Source organism: Accipiter gentilis, chromosome 24 (genome assembly GCF_929443795.1).
Source record: "Accipiter gentilis chromosome 24, bAccGen1.1, whole genome shotgun sequence".
Taxonomy (NCBI): Eukaryota; Metazoa; Chordata; class Aves; order Accipitriformes; family Accipitridae; genus Astur; species Astur gentilis.
This window is the reverse complement of record NC_064903.1, coordinates 16,693,504-16,718,528: the sequence shown is the minus strand read 5'-3', so window position 1 is coordinate 16,718,528 and position 25,025 is coordinate 16,693,504. Positions and strand designations below refer to the sequence as shown.

Genomic DNA, 25,025 nt, shown 5'->3' with positions numbered 1-25,025 from the left:
CAGGTAGCAGTAGGTTATGAACCCCCCTCCCCCCCCAAAAAAAAACACTTGTCTTTTAGGAGTAAGTACTTTTCCTCACTAAGTGGTCCTAAATTCATTGGCTTCCATAAAGTTTAATGTCAACAGAGACACTGGGGGCTTTCTGAGCTAGTCTCTGGTCTTGCTGGTACTGTTGCACTGCACAGGAAAAGACCTACACCACCTTCAAGCTTCTCTTTCCTGCATGCCCAACAGCAAGACTACAAATCATATTGTGTATCATTGCTTTGTAGGCCTATAAATATCTGCAAAAGCAGGTAGTAGTTTTCATAGACAATAATAAAAATTAAAAACCAATAATTAGATGCAGAGCTCTGGCAGAAAAGGGAAACATAGCAAGACTCTTCTTCCGACTTGTTTTAGTTGCCAGAAACAAGCAACACAAAACTCCTGGCTTCCCAGATTTGACTAGCAGGAAGAACTTTCAAACCTATCAGTCAACACCAAATCTAGTACTCAGCTCAAAAACATGCACCCATTAGAAACCCAGCAGCCTTATCTTTAACAGAGGACTGGCAGTAGGCACACGTGTGGCCGCCATCCTTTCCAGCCTCTTGTTTTTCACTAGTGCCACCAAGCACTGGGTTTACTCTTCCATCCCTACATCGAAAACGCTGCTTCAAGAAACACGCGCGCTGTATCAGCAGTTGCACCACTGCACTGAGAACAGAACGCTGGCTTTCCAAACGCTTCTGGAAGGCTGTTGCGATGTACTTACGCATCATACTCGTATGGCAGAACTGATTCAACCGAGTCCAGTCTGTTCACGAAGAGCTCGATTAATGACTGAAACGAGGAAGGCCATGAGGAAAAAAAAGTGTGAAAATACAGACTTGCAAAAACGAAAGCGCGAGCGACAGGAAACGCATGGCTAGCTGGCAAGAGCTGTTAAAGTTTCGTAGCTCGCCTTCCCGCGGCAGAGTTACCACAGACTTCTGACAGGCCCCGACCGCCGCCGCGGAGCTGGGCCACGCCAGAGCCGCCCTCCCTCGGCGGCGGCGCCGCCGCCACAAGAGGCTGCAACAAGGAACCGAGCGCCGGCGAAGGACCCTCCCGGCGCTGAGTGGAAAGTTCAGTGGGAAAGGGAGAGGTTTTCACCGTAAAAAAACACCCAAAAACCAAAACGACACCGGGTGCACCAAGGCAAAGGGAGCTGGTGGTGGTGGTTGGCTTCCCTGAGCAAAGGTTGCCGCCTGAGGGAGAACGGCCGGAGCCCGCACGCAGCGGAGTGGGGGGATACTCGGCGGTCCCCCCCCCTCGCCGCGGAAACCCCGAGCCGGGCAAGCCCCTCTCGGTGTTTCCGCGGCGAGGGGGGCGACCGCCCGTGTCGGGCCCTCCCGTGAGAGTTCTCACCTTGCAGCCCTCGCTCTCCTCGCCCTCCTCACAGAAGCTGACAGGCGCCAAGCCGGGCAGGTAGAAGGCGGCGCAGAAAGGCGCCACCAGCAAAAGTCCGGCCGCCAGCAGCCTCATCTTCCAGCCTGAAGGGGCGAAGGCACCATGAGCCGAGGCTGCAGCCCCGACTCCCACGGCCAGCGCCTTGCAGAGGCGGCCTCAGCTGAGGCAGAGGCCGGTAGCGGCGGCGTCACAGTCGCGTTGGGGCCGCGGCGCCTGCGCGGTGAGGAGGTGAGGCGCTAGGCGCCATCTTGAGGCAGGGCACCCCGAGGCTCGGCGGGCGTTCTCACGGCGGCCGTTGTTGGCACCGGAGCGTTTGGGCGGGCTGTCGCCCTCCTCTCGGTGCGGAGGAGGTGGTTTCCCTTCTTCCACGCCCACCTCAGTCCATTTTCCCAAAGTCCCCTGTGGTGGCTTGCGCCAGAAGCTCTTTTCAGGATTTAGTCCCCAGCATAGCAGAAAAACATTTAAATGGGATTTTACCAGCTCAGAAATTAGGGGTGGAAATTAAAGATTTTGTACTGCAACCTTTATCTGCAACCCTGCTTCTTTTAGGAATTATATTTGGGTGTTTTTCCACGTCTGTTTTAGCATCTTGTGATGTTTGCAGCCAGCAGTGGGATGCACACCAGCTCATGGTGTCCCGTGGCTCCTTGCTGCAACGCAGCCACGGTGGTGCCACGAACGTGATGCCAAACTCCAGGCTCGCTCATTCAGGTGGCAATGGCAGGAGCAGCGCTCAGGGACACCTGCAAAACCTGTCTGAGAAGCAGGGTAAGTACAAGTGATGGCTGCAAGCTGAGCTCCATGCCACCATGGCAAGACTCGCTAAGACATTGCACTAAAGGCATTGCTGTCAATACTGGGTAGACACACCTCCATCTTCCTCCCTGTATTTCCTGGTTTCCAACCTGTTACATTTGCATTACCCCTGCAAAACCTCCACATCCAACAATTTTACCCAACTCGTCAGTCAGTAGTGACTTGCCCTTACCATAGGACAACACCAGGCAAAAGGAGAAAGAATAAAGGGTGTATAACAATCGCTTATCTTGTGTCTTTTTAGCACAGCCTGGAAAATTTGAGTTGCCATTTCAGGCAGCTCCATCTCTGTCTTAGGGACCTGTGATCCACCTTGTATTGCTAAACTGAAAGAAGCCACAATTAGATCCCAAACAGGTGATTTGGGAGAAGCACATTAGGGAGTCCCAGTTTAGAAATGGTTGACAAAGTCAGTGCCAGAAACAATTACTGTGTGCTGCTCTCATCTACTCTAGTCTGAGATTCACAGAGGAAAAATGCTGAATTTCTATGAATACCTATCAACTGACAGCTGCCTAGAAAATTGCTCTTTGTCATGAAAGTATTAAACTGATCTTTTCAGTTATTAGTTTTTGACTATATATCTAGAGGGAATTACATTCTCTTTTTGATTCATTCTGAATGAGTCTTATGTGATCAGATTTTTTATGTATTCATTAGTCCTCATCCTCCAGCTCTCCTGAACCCTTTATCCAGTTTAAACCCAAGGTATGATAAACTTGGTAAAAGGCCAATACATTTGATGAAAATACGCAGCATGGTACAAGGGACATCCAAAGGACTGCCCTCTGTATAAACAAGTTTGTAGTGTAAATTCAACTACATTGTTAAACATCACAGAATTAATTCAAGGGAGTGACATTTTAGGTGAAAGCTACCACAAAAATTCATAGAATACTACCCTCATGGAATGTTGTCCACCTCTCCCATCTAGTGGGCCCATTTTTATGGTTATCAATGAAAAGGCATGAAGGGATCAGTTTAGATGTATGTGGGTTTGCAAGTAATATACTTAATTGCATTTCTTCTACTAATAAAAATGTAAGGAAAATTTTCTAAGCTGTGATAATGCAAGGGCAAGTATATCTATGCCAGTCAGATAGAAACTGTCTTCTGTGTAAAGGTTGGTGGAGTTTTCCTGGTCTCCATTTCCCCAGTTATCCCATCTAAGCCCATTTCCTATTCTGTAGGGGCCAGGGTTAGGACCTCTTATTACTATCTTCATTTCCTATCAGAAAATTCAAAGTTGAGAGATCATTTGCAAAAGAAACTGTCATGGCTCTTCAGCCTTGAACTTCTTACTGAATGAAGTATAAGAGGGATTAGTTTCCATACAGACTGCAGTTTGTTCCCTGAAGATTTCTGTAGTTTTTCTACAAAAATTTGAACTTACAAAAATGAAGAAAGAAAAAAAAGAGAGAGAAGGAGGAAGAATTAGAAGAACTGTATATCTTCTAATCCTCTAGCAAAAAGATCTGTCTCACTGAACTTGGAGCAAGACCATACATAAACTATGTAGTGGAATACAGTAAAATACTGTTCTGGTTTGCACTGTAGATGGAACTAAGGTTTTGATGAGAAGCCTGATGAAGATATCTTTTAGGACAAAGGATAGAAGAATTTGACCCTAATACAATTACAGCAGTTATGTTCAAATGCTGTTTCAAATGTAATTAGGTTCGTGCTAATCCCATCTAGCTACATGTACAGTACGTGTTAACAGAATGTTAATAAAATGAAGCCTTGGAGTTACCAATGAAATATTTTACTCTTTTAATCAGAGGAAGAAAAAGAGACTTTCGTTTGTATATGCTTGTCTTTCCAATTACTTGGGAGGCAGTCAGCAAATACTCTACTGTAGGTCACAGAAGCACACAGAGACTTCACACATAGATGGAGACTATTTTTAGCATGTTTCTTACAGGACTAACAAATCGCTTTAGTTTTCATTATCCATTCCAGGGAGGCTCTGAGGTTTAAATTATTCTGCATTGAAACTAGAATTTGAACCTTTTTTTCATATGATAATTGGATGAGTAGCTATGCCATTCTTCAGCAACCGCATTGTTATCATGTGCAGTGCCCTCCCACTTCGTTACCCAAGGTCATCTTTCTCTTTTCCCGTGCACAGTAACAGCATCCAGAAACTCTTAGCATCTATGCTGGAAAGGTATGTACTACAGTCTAGAGAAGTGTTTGAGAGATACCTTCTTTTGTATTCTCAGCAGATCTATGAGGTAGTCTGAAGTAATGTTGCCTTCTGCTTTCCTAACACAAAGACCAGATGAATATCAGTAACTGAACAGAGGAGAGTGAAAAACTGAAGATAAGGATAAAGTCTGATGTTCTCTTACCAGAATGCAACAATTATGCAGCTCTGCAACTGTAACAGCACTGGGCAGTACCAGTAGAGTCTATAGACTCTGTGGCATCTCTCAGAAGTGAAGGTCTGTAGAATACCACAGGGAAGAACAGAAGTCACAGAGGAGTTGAGCAATGTCCATCCCCTGCGTTAAGAAAGTGGATAAGGTAATATGCTGGTGGACCATATTCTTTGTCACCTATGACTCTTACAAGACAACATGGCCTAGGAAACTATACTACTGTTTCAGATTGCTTCAACCCCACCCAACCCCTCCTACCCCTCCAAGCAGCTGGTACAAAAAGGGGTGTGGGAAAGAGTCAGAAGGGCAGCAGATACAGGTGGGAAAGGTGGCATTTTGTTCCTTTCAGCTCCCAGCAGGTTTGTTGTAGAGCCCTGCTAGCCCTAGGGACGTCTCAATGAAGGCATGTGGTGGTGTCTATAAGGAAAGGGATCGGTGTATGCAAGCAAGAGACTGAAGAGGTACCGGGCACCGCTGCCTGCTATACAGCATGGATACTGTTTGAAAAGCCCTAGGAAAAACCACCTGGTGGCCTGCTGCAGCTGATGCAGGTCCACTACAGAAACATGGGGTGGCTGTGGAGACCAGCTCCTCAGACCAGAGAGGCATCCCTCAGCGCCACGGATTCCCAAGAATGCGCAGGGACTGGCCGTTGGCATCCTCTTACTCAAACACGGGATCAGGGGATTCACCCGAGGTTCTGTTTTAAGTCCTCTGATTAATCCTAGTGGGATTTCAGCATGGGAGCAAGGTATATTAAATAATTTACCTGTGATACATCTTGGCACTGTTCCCTCACTGCACGAGGATGAGTCAGGAGCTATATGAAATCCTAAAACATTCCAGGAACCTGCAGTTCCTTAGCTTTTACACCTTGTAGTAATCAACTGTAAGGGTCCTTCTTCAAGGAGTAGGAATGGGTGTTATTTACAGGTCCTGGCTGCCAGTTTTCAGTGACCAAGTTCACTGTGCTTCTGGAATTTTTATAAAAGGTAATGGAGAGAGACTTGCAACATAGCTGTCCTGTTTAGAAGCCACACAGATTACACGATCAGCCAACCTCGCTTTTGTTTTTGTCACTTAAGTTTTTAAGAAAGTGACAGAAAAATCCATTTTTGTTTTTCGATTAAAAGACTGAGTGGCGATTACACTGGGTGACTCTAATAGGCCTTGTTGACCGATTAATACTGGTTTAGATAATCTACAAATTCAACTTATGAAAACTTAGCCAATTTCTGTACGCACAGGCTTGCTCCTAACTTCTCAGCTATGGGGTTTAAACCAGCAGAATAGCTGCAACTGAACTTCAGGTATAATTACAAAATTGAGTTAGTCGAACTAGTGCAAACCCTCGTGCTGTCAACAACAGATTTCATTTTAAGCCGCACTTATCAGAGCCTACTGTAAGTCTCCAAGGAAGGGGTATTGGCGCGCACACGTCTTAATGAAACGAACTGAAAGTGCCTTTAGGGCAGTTTTAGCTGAACGGGGTTAACCTCCCGCACGGACACTTCCCCAGAGTCAAACTGACCCTGTGGTGAGTGATTTTGCTTCCAAACTAGTGACGCGACCGCTCCTCCGGGCACCCCGCTGCCAAGCGGGACGAGGAGCCGGCAGACAAAGGGGAAGCGCTGCCCGCGGCGGTCCCGCCTTTCCCAGCCGGCAGCATCGACCCGCGCTCCCGTAGACCGGCTCACGCCCCCACCCGCGGCCGGTGCGCGCCCCGTCTCCAGGCCGGACCGAGTGCTCCGTGTCCCGCAGCCCCTCCGGCGGGCCGCTCCCCTCCCCACCCTCCAGCCGCGGGGAGGCTGATCCGCCCCGCGGCGGGGGGCTCCGCGCCGGCCCCCGGGGACGCCGGGGCGCCTCGGCGGGCTGCGGCCTCCCCCTGCCGGCGTCGCCGGCCGCGTGCATCCGGGACTCCAGCCGGCTGGTGACGTCAGCGGTATAAAGGCCCGCAGCGCCTTTGTTCGCCCTCATTGCGCAGTTGCGGTTCGGCGCGAGCAGAGGTGAGTGCCGCCGGGCGAAGCTGAGCGGGCCCGGGGGCTCCGGGGAGGGGGAGAGCGGGGGGCCTGCGGGGCGGCAGCGGAAGGGGGCGGAAGGCCCGGCCCGTGGGTGAGGGAGCTGTGTTCCGCACGCCCGCCGCTGCGGGCCCGAAGTGAGGCGAGGCGCGGCGGAGCCAGGCCCGCCTGGCCCTGCATAGGTTGGAGGGAACAGCGCGGCTGTGGCGGGGTGGTGGTGGTGGGGGGGAGGGGGGGGGGGTCGTCCTAACCGCGTGAGGCGCGGTGGCCGCCATTTTAGGTGCGGGGGGTTCTGCTCGAGGTCCCGCCGCGTGGTCCTCCGCATCCCCGCAGAGGACGAAGGGAGGGCGGCGGCCGCGCCTGGAGGGCCGGGCGGATAGTTCAAAACGGGGCTCGGGTTAGCGCCGAGGCGGTCGTTTGACGCCGGGAGGGAGAAGAGTCCCTGCCAAAGGTGGCCGCCATTTTGTGGAGGTGCCTGGAGACTGCGGAGGGTCTGACGCCCCCCCAACCTCCCCCGCCCCGTTCCGTGGCGCGCGCCTTCGCCGGGGAAGAGGTGGGGGCGGCCGCGCGCGCGCCGCGGCCTCCCGGGTCGGCCCGTCCCCCGCCGGTCTCCTGCTTCCGGGGGGGGGGGGGGGGGCTGCTTTGTCCCGGCTCTCCTTGTGTGCCGGGGAGCTGCGCAGGCCCTCCTTGAACGCTGCTGCGGGCTTTCCCGCCATAGGTAGGGCTGGGAGGCAACCGGGTAACGTTTGTCCACAGGCGCCAGGCGTTTCGCCAGGCGCTTCGAGGTTTTGCTTTGTCTAAGGCCTTTTCTTTTTTTTTTTTTTTTCAATTAAGTCCTCTCGCCTTGCCTTAGCCGTGGCTTTGCTCTGTAGCACTGCAGTGATGGTCTGGTATCCGTTCAGGCTCATGCGTTGTGTAGGCCAGGATTTTGGCATACTCTTGATGTTCTTTAAATAATTTAAAGAATGAGTTTAATGTGGAATATTGTTTCAAGCTGACTTTAAAGTTAATATTTTGGTATTACTTTGATATGCTAAGTAAATTTCTTGAAATATCTACGGCAGGATTTATATGCTAGGGTTGCCATCGAGGCAAAAAGGCAGTAATCATGAAGGACTTTTCATATTCACCAATACTACTTGATCTTAAGATCTTGACTTCTCATCAGTGCTTTGTTCCACTCCTTTAAAGTTAACTTAATCTATTTGAAATAGACTATATAATGTGAAGAAGTAACTGAAGGCAGTGCTACTAGTTGCTTCAGTCTAAAAATTTTAATTTTATGTTCTTTATACTTCATATCTCTTTAATTGTCATCTTGCTCAAGAAAATTTGCTTGTGCTTTTGAAGAAAGAAGTAATTTATACTCCATGAAGTGGTATGGGAGTCTCTGTTGCAGTCTGATGTTTTGTTAATAACAACCTTACGCTTTTAATAGGTCATTTGCGGAATCAAAATGGTTGAAGCAGATCGTCCTGGGAAACTGTTCATTGGGGGCCTGAACACAGAGACTAATGAAAAAGCCCTTGAGGCTGTATTCGGCAAATATGGACGCATTGTGGAAGGTAAAAAGAAAACCCTGTGACTTAAAATACTAAAAAATAAAAAGCAACAACACAGCTGTGATGACTTTTTTGGCATTGATCATCTGAAATGATAGTGCTTTCGTGTCCTCTAAGAAGTTCTGAGCTTAAAAGGTTAAATAAAGGTTAAGTGTTAGTACCTAATTACAGGAAAGAGTAATGTAACTTTATTTCTGCAGTCCTTTTGATGAAAGACCGTGAAACCAACAAGTCCAGAGGATTTGCGTTTGTCACGTTTGAGAGTCCAGCAGATGCAAAAGATGCTGCCAGAGATATGAATGGAAAGGTAGGAATTAAGACCAATTATATGTTGCTGTTGCTACTGACCAGCAGTATTGATCTTTACGGTAAATTAACGAGTAATAAAAGTTGGAAAGACAACGGGTTAGAAGATCCTGGAGACAAGTCCCAGTTTCAAATTTGGCGAAATGTCTCTGTCTCCATGAGGCTCAAATCACTTTTTCCTGATTATGCATGTGACTGTAGAAAGTAAAGTCTGGCTGTCAGTTACAGTCTCCTTTTTTTATTTTTTTTCAGTTGGTGATGGAGGGCTTGTTACTAGTCAGCTCTTCATTCTTGCATGTCTTCTGTAATGTTTTTATCATACTGGAATACAGTGTTATGTAAATTACACTTCAGGGAAGTGACTTACCTGAAAACTATTAATGGTTCCCTTAACATGGGTTTAATGTGACTTCCCTACTTTGCTGGAGTGTTGATGTGCTATCTGGTGATCTGTAGATAACCTCCTACATTTGTGAGTTGCATCATAAATCTACTTGGCATGTACAAGGAGCGTCTTGCCAGTTAATGTGAAATAGCTGTGCAGTTAGCCAGCAATTGAATTTGCTTGTTTACACTCTACAATGCAACAATATGACTTTAACAGGAAATAAAAATTTAATGCATATGTAACATCTTTAAAAAGAAAAACTTAGGCATTTGGAGGAAAAGTTCCGAGATAAATATCAGCATAGTTTCTCAAAGGAATGCAGGCTATTGTGATCTGTGTCTGTTCTGGCACGTGTTTGAGAAGCTAGATGCAAATTTGCAACTTAATGGTCAATATAGCTGCTTATTGTCATAGGGGTGCTGTCTCTTTAGGCAGTGAAAGATGTCTTCTCAGTTAACTTGAATTTCAGACTCTGGTGTTCAATGCATAATCTGAACGATTGTGTTAAGGTCGTGCTGCGTTGGCCTTTTTCCAAGTAGTGTCTCTGAGATGCCATTCACGTAGGGTGAAGAAGCTTCTACTGATTCTGATTAATTAACACTTGGGATTTTGATAGCTGTTTGTCTTATTAGTGTAAAGACATTGAAGTGAAAGAAAAATGTCAGTCATTGAGGTCAGTAAGTAAAGTGTAACATATTTGTACTTTGGAAATAAGAAAATGAGCTTGCTGCAGTGTTCACAGTGAACACAAACATTAAAACTTCCTTATTTTGTGTTACAGCAGGTTTTTTGCTGTGTGTACATAGTTTCTGGGTGCTTCAGGGCAACCTCATGACAATTAGTATTACTTTCTTTGGAGACTTGCTTCCTTTTTAAACAAGTTCATAGTTTTTGCCAAGGCAGAGAGTGACAAGTCAGATAATGTCTTTTCTCTACCAGCCTAAACATCCTTAAAGGTGCTCCTTTTATTGAATTTTATTTCTCCATTGTGTAGTTTGCTACAGTTCTGAAGACTTGTTTACTGCAGTTCTTAAATACTGATTTCCTCTAAAGTAGTCATTACAGTGAACCCTCACATAAGGTAACTTCAAGCACCAGCAACTAATGTCAGACTGAAAGGAGTTCAGTCACTAATCCTAAGTGTTTGTGGAGTGCAGCTTTCAAGTGAAAATCCCTCTGAAAATAATCACCAACTGTTCTGAATCTTGAATGTTGTGGCATGTGTTTGGTCACATTGGAAACATTCAGGAGAGTAATGTGTAGTGAAGTAGCTAAATGAGATTGAATGTTTGTGGCTGAGGTAATGTCTACGTGTTCTGGAATGCACCATCTGCATCATTGTCAAGAAATGTTAGAAAGTACTGCCTTGTGGATCATCATTCTCATGGTTTCTGTCTTCAACACTACAAATCTAAAAGCACCTTCATCTGCTTTGAAATTAGAACATGTATGAAAAGAACATCCTTGCTTGGGATTTGGCCTAGAGTGACCTTTTTAATGTAAACCTTTAGGTGCTGCTGTGTATAGTTCCAGTTCTGTACTGGTCTAGCTCGGTTTGACCATGATATAAAAGATGTGGAATACGTTCATGAAGTAGTCTCTCATCCTCATCTTCAGAAAGCCTTCTGGACAATAAGTACTGCTTGTACCTCAAAAAGACTGCATTCTAGATCTTAGGAGGAGCAACGTTTGAGGCATGCTGTGGGAAGAGATTGTTACAAGTCAGAAGTGGGAGCTTTTCAGTCTATTTGGAAATGATGGATCGGAGCACTCATGAGAATTTCAGGCACTTAATATGAAGCAGCAGAAGCGCTGTGCAGATGATAATTCAAGCACTCTGAAAGAAGTTGACTTGTAGCCAGGGGGAAGAGTTCTGCATCGCCACTGTGTTGCTCGTTCTGTCATTCCAAGGGAATTCAAAGTTGCAGCCTGTAGAAGAGGCTGATTCAGATTCTGCAAGAGTGAATTTGCATTTGATTTTTTTGCTTTGCAAATGTTCATGAAAAACGTATATCCAACGTTTTACTCCTTTCTGGGTGGGGGGGAAGGAAGGGGATTAATTATATTTCATTCTAAAATGGGACAAGCATAGACTAGTCTGAGCTTGCTTGTCGAAGATTCATTTCAGTCCTGCAGAAAGAGGTCAGGACATAATGATTTTGGAGTGGGGGTGGAGATTTTTTCACTTAAACTTCTTCTCTACAGAATTGGAACAATGTTAGTGTGTCTGAGCAGCACAGAAGAAATGTTAGAAGTACTTTATCGTAGCAAATTACTAGTCTTGTTTAAGAAGAACCTTAATTCATGGTAGTCAAGACTACATCCTGATGTCATGAAGGGTAGATGCTAATCTGGACACAAGTGTGAATATTGCAAGTCTGTAATGGTCATTCTATGCAGTAGGCTGTTCTCATGATCTTTTGATTTTTAAGTCCTGAGGACAAAATGGATAATTAAAGAGAAGATATGACCTTAGAGGAAAACATCCAGGACAAGCCAAAGATTTAGTTCCAGTGTAGACCTGCCAAGCCAGCTGGACTGTGTTAAGAGGTTGGAAGCAAATACTATAATACAAACAACAGTCTAAACTGTACTCAGTGCTACTGAAGGTTGTCTTCCTCTAATCAACAGAAAGCGTTTCTAGTTCTTTTGGTGAAGAAGTGATACAATACACAGAAGCTCAGCCTGATAAGAAATAATCTTCAGTTCTTGAATATATTTGGTGAAAGGAAGCCTGCTTGATGTGCCATCAAGGAACATAGAGGAATGGTGGAGTCACTGCAGCATCAACAGTAAAATGATCCATTGGAGAGGAAATGCCTATGTGGCATTAGGTTGCGGTTTCATGCAAATTTCTGCAACAGTTTCTTCGGAATACTGGATTTCTGCCCCACTCCCAAAATTTCCTAAATTTCATTCGTCTCTTCGGTTGGAATGTTGAACATGTTGCAGGACAGTTCTCTGATTCTGTTTGGTTAAGGTTCCCTGGCTCACCTTGCAAAGCTTTATAGATTGTTCATTCCACATATAGGAGTTTTTATGATTGCCAATCTATTCTTATCCTTAAATGACTCGTATCTTAAATTACTTTCCTGTTTTTTTAGCACCAAGGTGACTCCACTTCATGGTGCCCGTATGCTAAAAATGCTACTGTAACACTCTGAATCAAGGTTATAAACACCAACTAAGAGTGTTCATGTTGGCAGGTGGTGCTTTGGGCTCATTGAAAAAAATTCCTTATTCTGAGATGGCTTGTGTGATTTTTATCTGTTCAGTGAGATAAGACCTTTCTTCTTTGAGCTAAGAACCTATAAAATGAAGTTGTCCCCTCTGCTTTAAAATACAGCAAACTTTTGTTAAGCACAAGATACTTGTCAAAGAGAAATAATCTTCTTGGACCTAATGAAAGGTCTTTTTGGACCTTAGGCATAGCTTTTTAAGACTGCTTGCATAAAGCAGTTTCAAAAGAAACCTATCTTTTGCCTAGGTAAGATGCATAAGTGCAAGGCAAAAGGAAATAGGAGGAGAAATGATAAGGAAAACTGTACTTCCTACATAAAGGGAAGAACTTGGACCTAGCATCCAGGTTTTCATAACCCATGCTAGCACAGGGGGATGGTGTTTGGTTTCTAAACTTCAAATAGGCTGTTAAGAATCTGCCATGAAATTGAGGACAACAGTGGTCATGATGGCAAAGCTTAAGGCTTCAAGCCCACTGTTACTGTTTTGAGAAGGATGCCAGAGACAGATGAATGATAATAATGGCAAACTAATATGATACAAACTGAGAAGTTCCAGTGATGAGAGGTACTAATGCTCGTTCCTGGAATGTTTCAGCTTGTCATGCAAAAAGGCTTATTGAGGAACCTTCCATAAGTAAAATACTTGTATTAAGTCAAAGCCAAGACCAGTATGATTTTGCTAGTATTAATTTTTTTCCTTACAATGGGTTAAATTGGACCTGTGGATATACACATGGATTTTTCGAACAGTAGCTACAACTACATATGGTGGCAGAATATGTGAGCTACTAAAGTGGATGATTTCAGAGAGGGCTAGATTTCAGTGGAGAGCAAAAAAGATTCAGTACCTCAGTAAAATACTATCAGCGGTTGGGAGTAAGACATTACTAGTAATAGAAACCACTTCCTACCTGTATAATTCATTAGTTGTCATAGCAGAGTTAAATATTTAACTGCTAAAAAAAGGCAAATAAACTGTATTTGCCAGGATAGATGTGCAGTAACCTAACTTGAGGAGAGCTTGTGATCTTGGCTCTGCTATAATTACCAAATGTGTGCTGTCTGAAAGTTTATACAGAAATTTGATTAATCAGCTTGAGTTACTCAATATGTCTTACCACCTGCTCATGTTTGAGGTATAATAGTTGGCTGCACAGTTCCTGTTATTGCAGGTTTATATTCCAGAAAAAGCTTCCACTTTTCTTTTTCCCCTGCCAAAAAAACACACAACAAAACCCCCAAACAAACAAAAAAAAACCCCAAAGCACCTCCACTCTGGAAAAGCAAGTAGTAGAGTAAATTGTGTCAGTCACCTTTTTTGAAAACCCAGCTTGAAACAGTAGAAAAGAGGGGTGAATTATCATACTCAGTCTGCTTTGTAGATGCTGAAATTACTCCTAAATACTTCAGTGATCACCGTTTTATCAGGACATCAAGAAAATGTACTAAACGGCCTCCCCATTGCCAGAAATCCCAACTGAAGCTAAGATACCTTCAGCTTAATCCTGTAACTACTGGTGCAGTCCTAGTTTGGTACAAAAGTCCGTGGCAATTGAAAGTAAATTGGAGATCATAAATCGTGTTTCATTTACAGAATAAATGACATGGGGCTGCCGTAATCATTGGACACTTGTGTTTTCACTGAAAGTCCTTTCTGATGCTGCTCTGTATTTTTTTTCATCAATACCACAAGAATGAAGTACTGTAGAAATTAGGCCCAACATGCTGCTGAGTACATGGGCACTAATACTGAAGACTGAAATCAGTTCTAGAGTTGCTCTAACTTTATAAAATGGAAGCCCTATAATAGTGAAGCAAGAGGGGCTTAATTTAAGAAATACAAACATGACTGAGCAGTAAGTAAAGCAGCTTCTTCTTTAGTCATTAGATGGGAAAGCAATTAAAGTGGAACAAGCAACCAAGCCATCCTTTGAAAGTGGTGGTAGGCGTGGGCCGCCACCCCCTCCACGAAGCAGAGGTCCTCCCAGGGGCCTTAGAGGTGGAAGAGGCGGAAGTGGCGCGAGAGGACCACCTTCAAGAGGGAGTCACTTGGGTATGTATTTACCTCTCTCATTATATACTTGGACAACATACAAGACAATCCCATTGGAAGATGACAATAATCCTACTGGAAAAAAAGTCAAACAGCTGAATAGTGCACTCCTTTATTAAAATGATGAAATATGATCTCAGCAGTTTAGTCAAATTTTTGGTTAGGCAAGTACACCTTAAGAAAAGGCTTTCAAATATGAAGATTCCCTTCTACAACTAACACTCCACTTGACTTTTGGCTGTGAAAGAAAAGCAAAACTCCTGCCCTGCACGTGAGAAAGGAAGCTTTCTGGTATTCAAGTTGAAAAAGCGATTCTCTTCCACCAGGGAAAGGGAACTGCCTTTCATTCTTACTAGCAAGAGCTCTAAACTTACTAAATTCTAGGACTGATCCTTCCAGATCATAGTGGGAGTTAGGGAAGCTAAGCCTTGTTTGTTGTCATAAAATAGTAGTGTGTTGAGTTGAAGCTTTCTGAAGTGGAAGGATAGTACATTACTTGATACTGGATATTCTTTAACTTAAGGTATAGCTATTTATTCAGAGACTTCAGTATCAAAACAAAACTGTTGCTGAACAGAAAAAGCAAGCAGCACCTGAGGTATAACACAAAAGCTGTAATGCAGAAAAAAAACCCTGGAAGTAGTGAAAACTGCTGTCTTGAAGAGTCTGTGTAGTAGGTTCTACAGACTCTGTAGGGCCTCTGTTCCCTCTATGTAGGATCTTCTCTAGTACATCTTCCCAGGTGGCTCTTGTCTTCTGAGAAAACTAACTTGTTGAGCATTAAAACTGTGACTGATTACAGATAGCAGCTGTCTTTCTCCCTTATGTCACACCCTGTGGCTTTTGGATAAGTTCTAAAAGACAGTTTTTGACAGGAATTTAGGCTGTGGAAAGTTAACTTGGTGGGCTCTCAATTCTGCCAGTAGCATCTAGTAGTGGCCAAAACACAGGAGAAGGCTTTGAGGTCTTATTTTAGAGGTTTACTGTTGATCACATAGTGGTAATAACAGCACATAGGTTATTGTAGTTTAGGCTTTAGGGGCATACAGGTGAATATCACAGAAATAACAATTTGGTTCGTGGCTTATCCTTCTAGGGTCTTCTCGAGGGCCACTTCCCATGAAGAGAGGTCCACCTCCACGAAGTGGAGGCCCTCCACCTAAAAGATCTGCACCTTCAGGACCAGTGCGTAGCAGTAGTATGGGGGGAAGAGGTAAGGGCTTCATGAACTACTTTGTTGCTTAGCTGTAGCACCTTAGTCTTCCTTCAGGAACTGTTGCAAATCATTGATTCTAACTTAAATCTGCTGTGGGATAGTGTATTGTTTTTCTAGTTTATCAGTTCTCTTCATAACAAGGTAATTTAGTAGCTGTTTGGAACAATTTGGTGTGATTTGTTGATTGTGTTCCTTCTAGTGCAGCTTTAAAACTGTCCAAGCAGAAATGTGAAGTATTACATATGTAGGCTACAGAGATACTTTTAAATAGCTATAAACAGTCTGGTAATACTTATTTGCCTTGAGTCTTCTGTGTGGCTAAATGCCAATTAAGTTTAAAAATATGGACTGTTTCTCTTAAGCTCCTGTGTCACGTGGAAGAGACAGTTATGGTGGTCCTCCACGCAGAGAACCAATGCCATCACGAAGAGATGTCTACATGTCTCCAAGGGATGATGGCTATAGCACTAAAGACGGGTAAATTCTTTTTACTAATTTAGTTTGGCTTTTTTGTTATTGTTGTTCAGAGAAGGATTTTGATCCCTGATCTTTTGAGGTGTGACATGTGGCTAACATATTGATTCTTGTTCTTTATAGTTATTCAAGCAGAGATTATCCCAGTTCCAGAGATACACGGGACTACGCACCACCTCCACGAGACTACGCATATCGTGATTATGGTCATTCCAGTTCACGTGACGAATACCCCTCTAGGGGATATAGGTACCTACTGTTGGATTTTTCTCCCTGTCATTTTTTTCTTGCTGTGATCTTACTGATCTGTACTAAGTCTTAGTAGTCTTTCCTCCTATAGTGATCGTGATGGATACGGTGGTGGACGTGACCGAGACTACTCAGATCATCCAAGTGGAGGCTCCTACAGAGATTCATATGAGAGTTATGGTAAGAATCCATTTTGAGGATCATGTAGTAATCTGTACAGGTGTCATAAAATCTGACTTTTATTAGGTTGCTCATGTTTTAGGGGGAAGTGGCACGCTTTTTTTTTCCCCTACAGTGAAAGTGCAGTTGTTGGTTATCATTTGATCATCTTGTTAAATAAGCTATAAGCTAAAGAAGCAAAGTCTACAGTTCAGAATTGCAACTATCTCTGGAAAATATGGCTGAGTTTCTTCTCTAAAATAACAAGCTGTTCTGGAATACCCAGTAAAGAGCCTGCCTGAATAAACACCGTCTTCATTCCTTCAGAGTCCTTAAATCCACTCACTGCCTGATATGCAATCCCCACTTTAAATACCATTAATGTGGCAGATTTTATTAAGAACATCTCAATACATACAAAAGAGTAGCAGTAAACATTTAAATACAGCAATTCTGTAAATTCAGATTGAAATTGTTATATATAACTTATGGTGTTGCCATATTACCTGACCATTGACCCTGCAGGTAACTCACGTAGTGCTCCACCTGCACGAGGGCCCCCGCCATCTTATGGTGGAAGCAGTCGATATGATGATTACGGCAGCACACGAGATGGATATGGAAGCCGAGAAAGTTACTCAAGCAGCAGAAGTGATGTCTACTCAAGTGGCCGTGATCGTGTTGGAAGACAAGACAGGGGTCTTCCCCCATCCATGGAAAGGGGCTATCCACCTCCTCGTGATTCTTACAGTAGTTCAAGCCGCGGAGCACCCAGAGGTGGTGGCCGTGGTGGAAGCAGATCCGATAGAGGTGGAGGCAGAAGCAGATACTAAAAACACTCTTAAACTTTTGGACCAAGACAGATTACTTCTCAAAAAAAATGAAAAGTGGAAGTTGTTCTATCTTTACTACCAGAGGACTACTAAAAGGAAAAGTTGTTTTTACCTTTTTTTATTGTTGCCTGTTAAGTTTTCCCCTCCATGACTTTTATGCTTTTGTGAGGAAAAGTTAAACCAATGTTTAATTTCATTTCAAAATTGTTAACATTTCTTTCAAAAAGCAAATGTTAAATGTATAAAACTTGAGCTGTGTACTAGTGTTGTAATTTTCAAAGTAAAGTTTCCCTGAAATGCGACACTTCCCATCTGATTTTCCTCATGAATGGAACAAGCAGTTCTTAAGATCTTCTACACAACATCCAACCATCTAACATGGAGGTGGATTGTTCTACATGTTCAGCATCTCATTCTTAAACAAAGTATTGCTTGTGATTTGGAGGGTGGTGGGGATATTCCACACAAAGTTCAGTTGTGCCTAGAATTTGAAGTCACAGTGTTCCCAATACAAAATGCCTTCAGATCCTTGTGTAAAGAAAAATAGAGGATATCATTCACTTAACCCGAAAAAACAAGTGGATAATACTATTTTCGGCCTTCCTACTGTTTCATGGGGAGTTTGAAAAGATCTCCCCTCCAAATAAATCATGTACATGTAAGTCAGCTACAGAATACTGTAAAAATAAAAAAAAATTTGACCAGTTCCATCAAAAAGAAGCTGCAAAACGATGCTTACTCATACTGTTTCAAATTTTTGCAACTCTGTAGTGTTTCACTTTTAAAGGAACATCTTTGATTCCAAAGGAGAAAATAAGATAAGCAAAGAAGTCTTTCTCTCCAACTTCTCAAAGGCTTATGGCTTCATAAAAACAAGTGAATCTTTCAGCATTCCACAGCTGATTTAAAGCATCAAATGCCTGTGAAACAGCAAAGATGGTAAGCAAAGCAAACTAGTTTTTCAGTCTAAGTCAAAATTGAACCAAGTTATCTTCCTCTAGTACAGTAAGACAAGCTGCACGTCATGGCAATGGAAGTGCTGTCTAGATTTAAAAAAAAAAAAAAAAAAAAAAAAGGAAAAGATACTCGAATACATTAGAAGTTCTCCAAATTCAACATTTCTTCTTGGATAAAAGCATTTATGGCACCAATTTTGAAACTAAAGACATAATGCAGCTCACTGTAGACAGAATATTGCCAAGTAGGGTTGGGAGGGGGTATTTTGTGCCCAGTATCTTTCAGTGAAGATGCTTAAAGAGGCTGCATATACTATATTTTAACAAAATTAAAGCCTTGTGAAATCAGGAATTGGTTTAGATTGACAAATATCAACTCGGCTATTGGGAGTTTGAAGCAAGCCATTGCAAACTTGACGTTTAGTTGGATGCCTGACTGTTTAGTTTGACACTGCGTTAGAGGGATATCTAGTACATGTGGCAGAACCTGTGGCAAGTTGTTATGACTCGGGTAAAGCCATGAAGTTCAAAAGATGCTCTTGAATATAATAGATGTGAAGACTTCCAACTAAAAAAAACCACCAAACCACAAACCCAAAAGCTTTGTACTACTGTTTAGTCCTCAGTAAATTTTGTCGTTCAACTTATGGATTTAACATGGCAGTGCACCATTGAAAAGGAATGAGAATCCATAAGCCATGCAACCTATCACTAAGCCATTCCAGTCCATTCCAAGCCAGTGAATCCTCCACCACTTAAAAGAGAAGTAGTAAAACTTGCAACAGAATAATCCACAAACCCAAGCTTGTGACTTTTTTTACATGGTGGGGGGAAGCACTATAGGTTGACTCATGCTGTAAAATATACTTTTTTCAATTTGTTGTATCTTCTTTTGACTGCAGGGTGATACCTTCTAGAAGATACCACTGAAGTAATGCTGGTTCATCTGTGTTGATGGCAGAGATGAGTGGTGCCTGCACCAATACATAAGGTAAATGTTATACTAGTGTAATAGCTGGAAGGAGGGGTTTTGGTGCTTCTGTGTTTATAGATTTAGATGGACATTATTCATGGCTAAATAATATTTTCAACTTCCTGTTTGAATTTTGGAGGAGGAGGTTTAAGTAGGCTTTTTAATCCTACCAAGTTTGGAATGACTGAGAGACTTCTCATCTGCAGAAATTGGTCCAATTTGGGTATGGCTGAACATAAAATACGATTACAAATGCACTTTAAATCATGCTGCAGAGAGTATTTAGTCTAGGAATCTTTATAAGACCAGACCATAAAAATCTGAATTGGATTAATAGATGTCAGTACAGACATTTAGTCTGTCTTGCTAAATGCAGAACATGCAATTTAATGATTATACTGAGTATAATCTTTGATTAGGAATTAATCTCTGCAGGGATCCTCGGATTAAATTGCAGACTTCTAGGTATCTCCAGAATGGTTTAAAACTTTGTAGGTCAGCTGTGTTTCATGACTTTGAAGCCTACCCTATTAAAATTACTTTTCATGTAGATGTAGGAACAGATGTCTTCAGACTTTATGTGGAAGAGTGACCGTCTCTTCTGTTCCTCTGATAACTCACCAGGAAAAAAGAAAGTGATAGTGGCTGTCACACAGCTTTTTGGAAAACTTTCCTACTAAATAATTGTTAATGTAAAAAAAAAAAGGAAATAAACTTCTAACGTGTGCAAAATCTGTTAAAATCTAGTGTAGAGTGAAGGATACGAACAAATATCTTTTCCACGGGAGGTATTTATGTAAGAAGCGTGTGTACTTTTTATGTCTTTTTTTAATTAGTTTTCAAGGTACTCTGTAAATGCAAGAACGTATCTTGCTGTTAGTTTCAAATATTGCTTTTGAGAACCAACTTTGAAACGGTGAAAAGAAAAATCTGTAGTTGGTACAGTGTTGTTCATCTGCCACGTGGTTACTGATTTCAGGGAATTTCCATCTTGTGTGATGGACAGGTTCTGTTGCGTACTGTGTGATGTTTGTAGTCTCATTTGGCTTACAATTTATTCATCTTGGAGTCTCGGCAACAGCAACTATATAGCTGTGCAGTGCCTTTGTCAGAATATGCCAGTAATGTTTTGTAAATAGTCCTGATAAATTGCTGCTGTTACCTTGATAAAGAAGAAAAAACCACACTTTTATTTCAGGGTACTGGATTGTATTTCAGATCAAATACAGAAGCATCATGAGTGTTTTCTGTTCTGAGTCAAAGGAAGCATATAGTTAAATGAAATAAAAGCTGCTACCTGACCAACTCTTTTTATCACTTGATAAAATTTCAACCAACAAAAAGTGTTACTTTGCTTATCTTTGTATTCCTTTTAAGCATGGCTTGAAATATTTAAATCACAAATCCTCCTGGAAAGGACACCATTTGAACTATAGGTATCTCGTTAAAGATCAAAAAACCTAACCTTTTTCATTAAAAAATCACTTTTCATTAAAAAATCACTTTTCATTGAAAAATCACTAACGTCAGTACTATGGCACCAAAGTGGATTAGGGAAATATGTCTAAAAGTAAGCACTTCTCCCTCGCTCCCAAACCAGCCTGCAAAACATGAGCAGGAGTCAATTTTTAAATTTATGGTTTGAGGCTGATCCAGATCATGAATCCTGTAATAAAGAGATGGAATACAGTCTTTTAATATGCAGCATCCTAGGTGACTTTCAAAAGTTTTGCCAAATCATTGTGTAGGTTGTGTCAGAATGTTTTCATTTTCTTTATATGTGTGCGCTTCAATTCTATTACCTGGGAAGCAGAAGGTTACTCTTGGCAGGTGAAAAAGCTTCTCTCTCTTGGAAAAATAAAAGTGCTTTTTTCTCAATTCACTAGATCTGTTTTGTCACTTACTGCTGGTAGTGGGCCATGTTGTAATTAATAAAGATATTCAAGGTAAAAGCTCACTTTCTCAGTCTACTCTGCAGCTTATAAACATTTCTAAATTCTTAACAGGTATGGTGTGAATGTTAGTTAGGGAGCAGTAAATAGAACTTAACTCATGGCAGCAAAGGTAACGCTAACTGTGTAAAAAATAAGGATGCAATTCTACTAATCGGCAAGCTGTTTGCCTTCTCTTGATCACAAGTTTTGTTTAATTTATAGTATGTGACTATTTACAGATCAGTACCAGTGCATGTACCAGTTTATTACAGGGCTCCCGAGTATCATGCTGAGGTGGTCAAGAGCTAGCGGGATTTTGTGGTAGGCAGAGTTTGGAGGGGGAATACGCACAGGAATTATAGAGGCTTTGATTAGTACTTGCTCTGGAGACAATGCTGTACAAGGACCATGCATTAATACAAGTAGTCCTCAGATTGTTTTGATTCTTGTAGTTGGCTGTTGATATATTTTCTGTTGGGACAAATTGAATATAATCCAAAAGTATGCAGCGTGTATATGAAAACAATCAACTGGAAGATTATTTAGCTTTTTTGTCTCAGTTTCTGAGAGCGTACTAACTTGCATTTCTTTTTTCAGTTGTGGTGACTAGAAGGCGGCAGTGCAGCAGTGGATATGCGTTGGAAAATCGAAGGATAACAATGCAACTGACAAAGTTTGGCTTTTGAGTGTGGTGCTACCCACTATTTGTTTTAGAGGGTTGTGTTATCATTCAGGAGTTGCCTTTGAAAGCAGTACTAGTAATCTCTTGGATATAAAAAAAATTCTCAGGTGGAAGTCAATTTCTGTCTGCCATAGCTAACATCTTCCAAGAGTCAAGAGTGAGCATTCTTTTTAGTCAGTATACATGCTTCAGTAGCTTCTGCAGTAGGAAAATACTCCAGGGCTGCCCTTTAAATAGGGTGCTTTCCATTTATGCTGAAAAAAAGACCAAGTTGTATAAAAGTGAGTTTTAGTCCTCCAACATACAGAGGACTACATTGTTACAAATTCTTCTTCACCAAGAAACCACGAAAAGTTCTACTATATTCTTACCTTAACAGTTTTATAATTGTCCAGGCCTTCTGGATGAAAGGAAGTGTTGATGTACTGAGATGGTATTAGTGATAAATCCCCAGAATAATTAGGTGTTCTTCTATGCACTAGTTTCCTGCAAAACTCCAGACAGCACTGCATCTCTCGCAACAAGATCCTTTCTTCAAAACTTTGCCTTGCTGCATTTTTATCTTACATATACATTGATGTGCCAGTGTAAGTGAGAAGAATCCTCAGGCACCAGTATTTCATGTAGAAAACTAACTTTAGATTGACTGCAGTACTCAAACAGTCATGACTAAAAGAGTTTATATTGACTTCTGTGGTAGACATAAACTGATCTCATTTAAACAGCTAATGCTCAGTTTATAATGAGTAGCTAAAGAAGAAAAAGCATGCGTACCTTGTCTAGGGATTTAAAACTACCTTTGGGTTGTGGGATAAGAATAGCACTTAAAACTTCAGTTACGGACTGCAGATTCTAGGAGTAAGTCTGCTTGTATGTAGCAGATGGGTAGGATTGCAGTATTTCCCAGGGCTAATAAATTTACTGTTAAAAAAAGCATTACGGGTTTTGTTTGGTTTTTTTTATTATTATTATTATTAAAAAAAAAAAAACCTGTTAGTGACACTTGCGTGGTGCAAATATTGCTAGTGTTACATACTGATGGATGTTTATTGTTAAAAAGTGGTCTCTGAGAGTATCTTCTACAAAAAATAATAATATGCTGTAATATTAAGAGATTCCTTTTTCAGCAGTAGCTTATAGTTTGGGTACTGCTGTTTAGGCTGAACCAGATCATCCTAACTGAAATGTAATGCCAACATATAAGCTAACATACAAAAAAAGGTTGATACCTGCCTGAAATACTAAATTGTGAGAATGTACTGCCAATGTAAATTAGCTCATGCACTGACTGAAACTTCATCATTGAAAGTCACTAGTTTAAATGTAAGGCATCAGTAGATTCTGCAGAAGAAAAATACTCCAGTATTCTCTGTATTGGGTGTTCTCCCTCGATGCTGAAAAAAAGAGCCGGTGACATAAAAGCAAGTGAGGAGAATCACTGCAGCGTGTTTTCTGAACATCTGAATGCTATTCTTAACTTGATTCTGTTACCATGCTGTTGCTGATGTACATGCCATCAGAGTCCTTTGATAACTTGGTATAGCCCTCCCCCACTTTTTTAAACTGTGTTGTATAGTCATCAGTGGTGTAAATCAGGCTGCAAATAAAAGTCTATTTGTAACTTGGGGGTGGAGGTTGACACTGCAAGAGATGATTGACAATTCATTTGATTTCTCCCTGTCGGCAAATAACCGAAGTTGAATTCTTTCCCAAAGACAGACCAGAAACTGTTCCTTGCTTGGTGGCTATACATTCATACCCTGGCTTTGTCACCGAATTAATTTTTGTGTAGGGGTGGGCGAACAAACTGGAAGATTTTTAGATGGTTCCTTTCTGAAAGATGCGAGGTTGGCCTCGCTCATCAGAAATGCCTTAAATTTGGGGGTTTTCTGAACATGCTATGTCTCCAGGTCTTTCAAGCAGTTGGTAAGTGTTGAAGATGTGGGAAGTGTTTTCATTTAGTTGTGGTTACAACCATTAACACCTGTTTGGCTGCAACAGCTGCATGTGAAATAGTCATGAAACTAAACCTGCCTATCTACATAAAGGTTTGCTTTAGAAGAGGGAGTGGGTGAAGTACTCTTTGTGTATTCAGGTTTGTAACACTGAGTTTAATGAAGCAGGTGTGTAATTTTCCCTGTGTTGAAATATTTCTCTTGCTCTTTACATCAGAAACTGGTATGTTCTGATGAAACGACTGAAGTGGATGTCTTACATATACAAATGATTGTCCCCAGTAGATGAATGAGCGTTAGCAGTTGTGTTGCCTACTGCAGATTTGGAAAAAGAAAAAGCAGGCTACGAAAAGTGGAGACTGCAAGTACCAACTTCTACAAAATAGTGGTGTTCATGAGAACTGGAAGAAGGAAAAAAAGAACCCTAAAGTTCTTGTAATAAGTCATAAATTTGAAATGTTTTGTACATATATGGATAGTTGTAGATTTACTTCACCAGATGGCAGTGAGGTTTGTAATATAGCTTCAGCCAGCTTTATCATTCACACTGGCTGCAGCTCTGTGTTACTACTAGTATTTCCACACAACAGAGAACTGGAACTCATCCTTGCGTCCTCATAAAGGTCAAAAGTCTGTCTAACCCTAAAAGGGCAATTCTGATTTCTTACTGGTGGCTGTTAAGAATTATCCTTACGTAGGTCCTAGTACCAATCATAAGGCCTGGAAAGTGGACACAAAGCCATGCATATTTATCATATATAATTTTTCCTGTTGCTGTTCTGTTTCTCCTGACCCTTTAAATGACTAGCCTAAGCAGTTTGAGAGCGCTGAGGTCTTGAAAACAGTTGCTTCAAGTAACAGGGTTAGGAATTGGCTCCGAATATTGTCACCAAGCAATTCTGGTCTCTAGGATAATTTGTTCTTGTTTTATTGCTTCAATCCATGATGCTCCAACTTCTTTGGCATCCTGAAGAGTTGCTTCATTTTCCATCTGTTCTAGTGAAAGGACAGTTAAAAAGGAGAAGAAAATGGCAAGATGACGATTTTTCTAAATTGGTATGATCAATAGTGATGGTTAATACTGTCCCAGAACAGGGTGAAAAACTGATGCTGCTCCATAGAATGGATCTTGAAGAGCTGGTGGAAAGGGACGTTTTAATAGAAGTAGTAAAATAGTTGGCAAGTTTCATTCTCGGCGTTGGATGAGTTACATTTATGAGCTTTTCCAAGTTATCCAGATGTTTGTTTTCAGAGATTATCACCTTCCAAAAAACCATTATGGATTATATGTGCACTACTTGTATAAAACAGTTGAAAAAACCAATTTTTTCTGTATAAAGTACATGATCAGAATTTATTTTCAAAAATCAGGCCTTGAAAATAGAAAACTA

At 41.9% G+C, this 25,025-nt stretch overlaps 2 protein-coding genes and 1 non-coding gene across 4 annotated transcripts in view; 2 read left to right on the top strand and 1 right to left on the bottom strand.

Moving 5' to 3' along the window:
• LOC126050255 (transmembrane 9 superfamily member 2-like) overlaps positions 1 to 1,677 on the bottom strand; it is a 34,039-nt gene extending 32,362 nt beyond the window's left edge. The window contains exons 1-2 of the mRNA XM_049827902.1: positions 1,393 to 1,677; positions 758 to 825 (exon numbers count right to left, since the gene is read on the bottom strand). Of these exons, the coding sequence (XP_049683859.1) occupies positions 758 to 825; positions 1,393 to 1,509 (185 nt within the window). The 5' untranslated portion in view covers positions 1,510 to 1,677. The remainder of the gene's footprint in view (positions 1 to 757; positions 826 to 1,392) is intronic.
• Positions 1,678 to 6,575: 4,898 nt separating this feature from the next.
• Positions 6,576 to 22,640, top strand: RBMX (RNA binding motif protein X-linked). 2 transcript variants are annotated; one of them, XM_049827906.1, is made up of 11 exons: positions 6,576 to 6,640; positions 8,091 to 8,217; positions 8,415 to 8,521; positions 14,032 to 14,203; positions 15,300 to 15,416; positions 15,782 to 15,896; positions 16,017 to 16,142; positions 16,234 to 16,322; positions 16,827 to 18,073; positions 18,993 to 19,081; positions 21,595 to 22,640. In XM_049827906.1, exons 2-9 carry the CDS (start codon positions 8,109 to 8,111, stop codon positions 17,132 to 17,134), a joined length of 1,143 nt encoding a protein of 380 aa, XP_049683863.1. In that variant the 5' UTR covers positions 6,576 to 6,640; positions 8,091 to 8,108; the 3' UTR covers positions 17,135 to 18,073; positions 18,993 to 19,081; positions 21,595 to 22,640. The 2 variants fall into 2 exon arrangements, with proteins under 2 accessions (XP_049683863.1, XP_049683862.1); XM_049827905.1 differs by having other exon boundaries at positions 16,219 to 16,322.
• On the top strand, positions 8,272 to 8,344 carry LOC126050427 (small nucleolar RNA SNORD61). The gene has a single exon (XR_007509551.1). It is a non-coding gene; the product is annotated as a small nucleolar RNA SNORD61 (small nucleolar RNA).
• Positions 22,641 to 25,025: the final 2,385 nt, after the last annotated feature.

Coding starts and splice junctions, on each gene's coding strand:
- RBMX (XM_049827905.1), top strand. CDS start 8,109: ATGGTTGAAGCAGATCGTCCTGGGAAACTGTTCATTGGGGGCCTGAAC. Junction 8,522..14,031: donor CCAGAGATATGAATGGAAAG/GTAGGAATTAAG, acceptor CTTCTTCTTTAG/TCATTAGATGGGAAAGCAAT. Junction 16,323..16,826: donor AGATTCATATGAGAGTTATG/GTAAGAATCCAT, acceptor TTGACCCTGCAG/GTAACTCACGTAGTGCTCCA.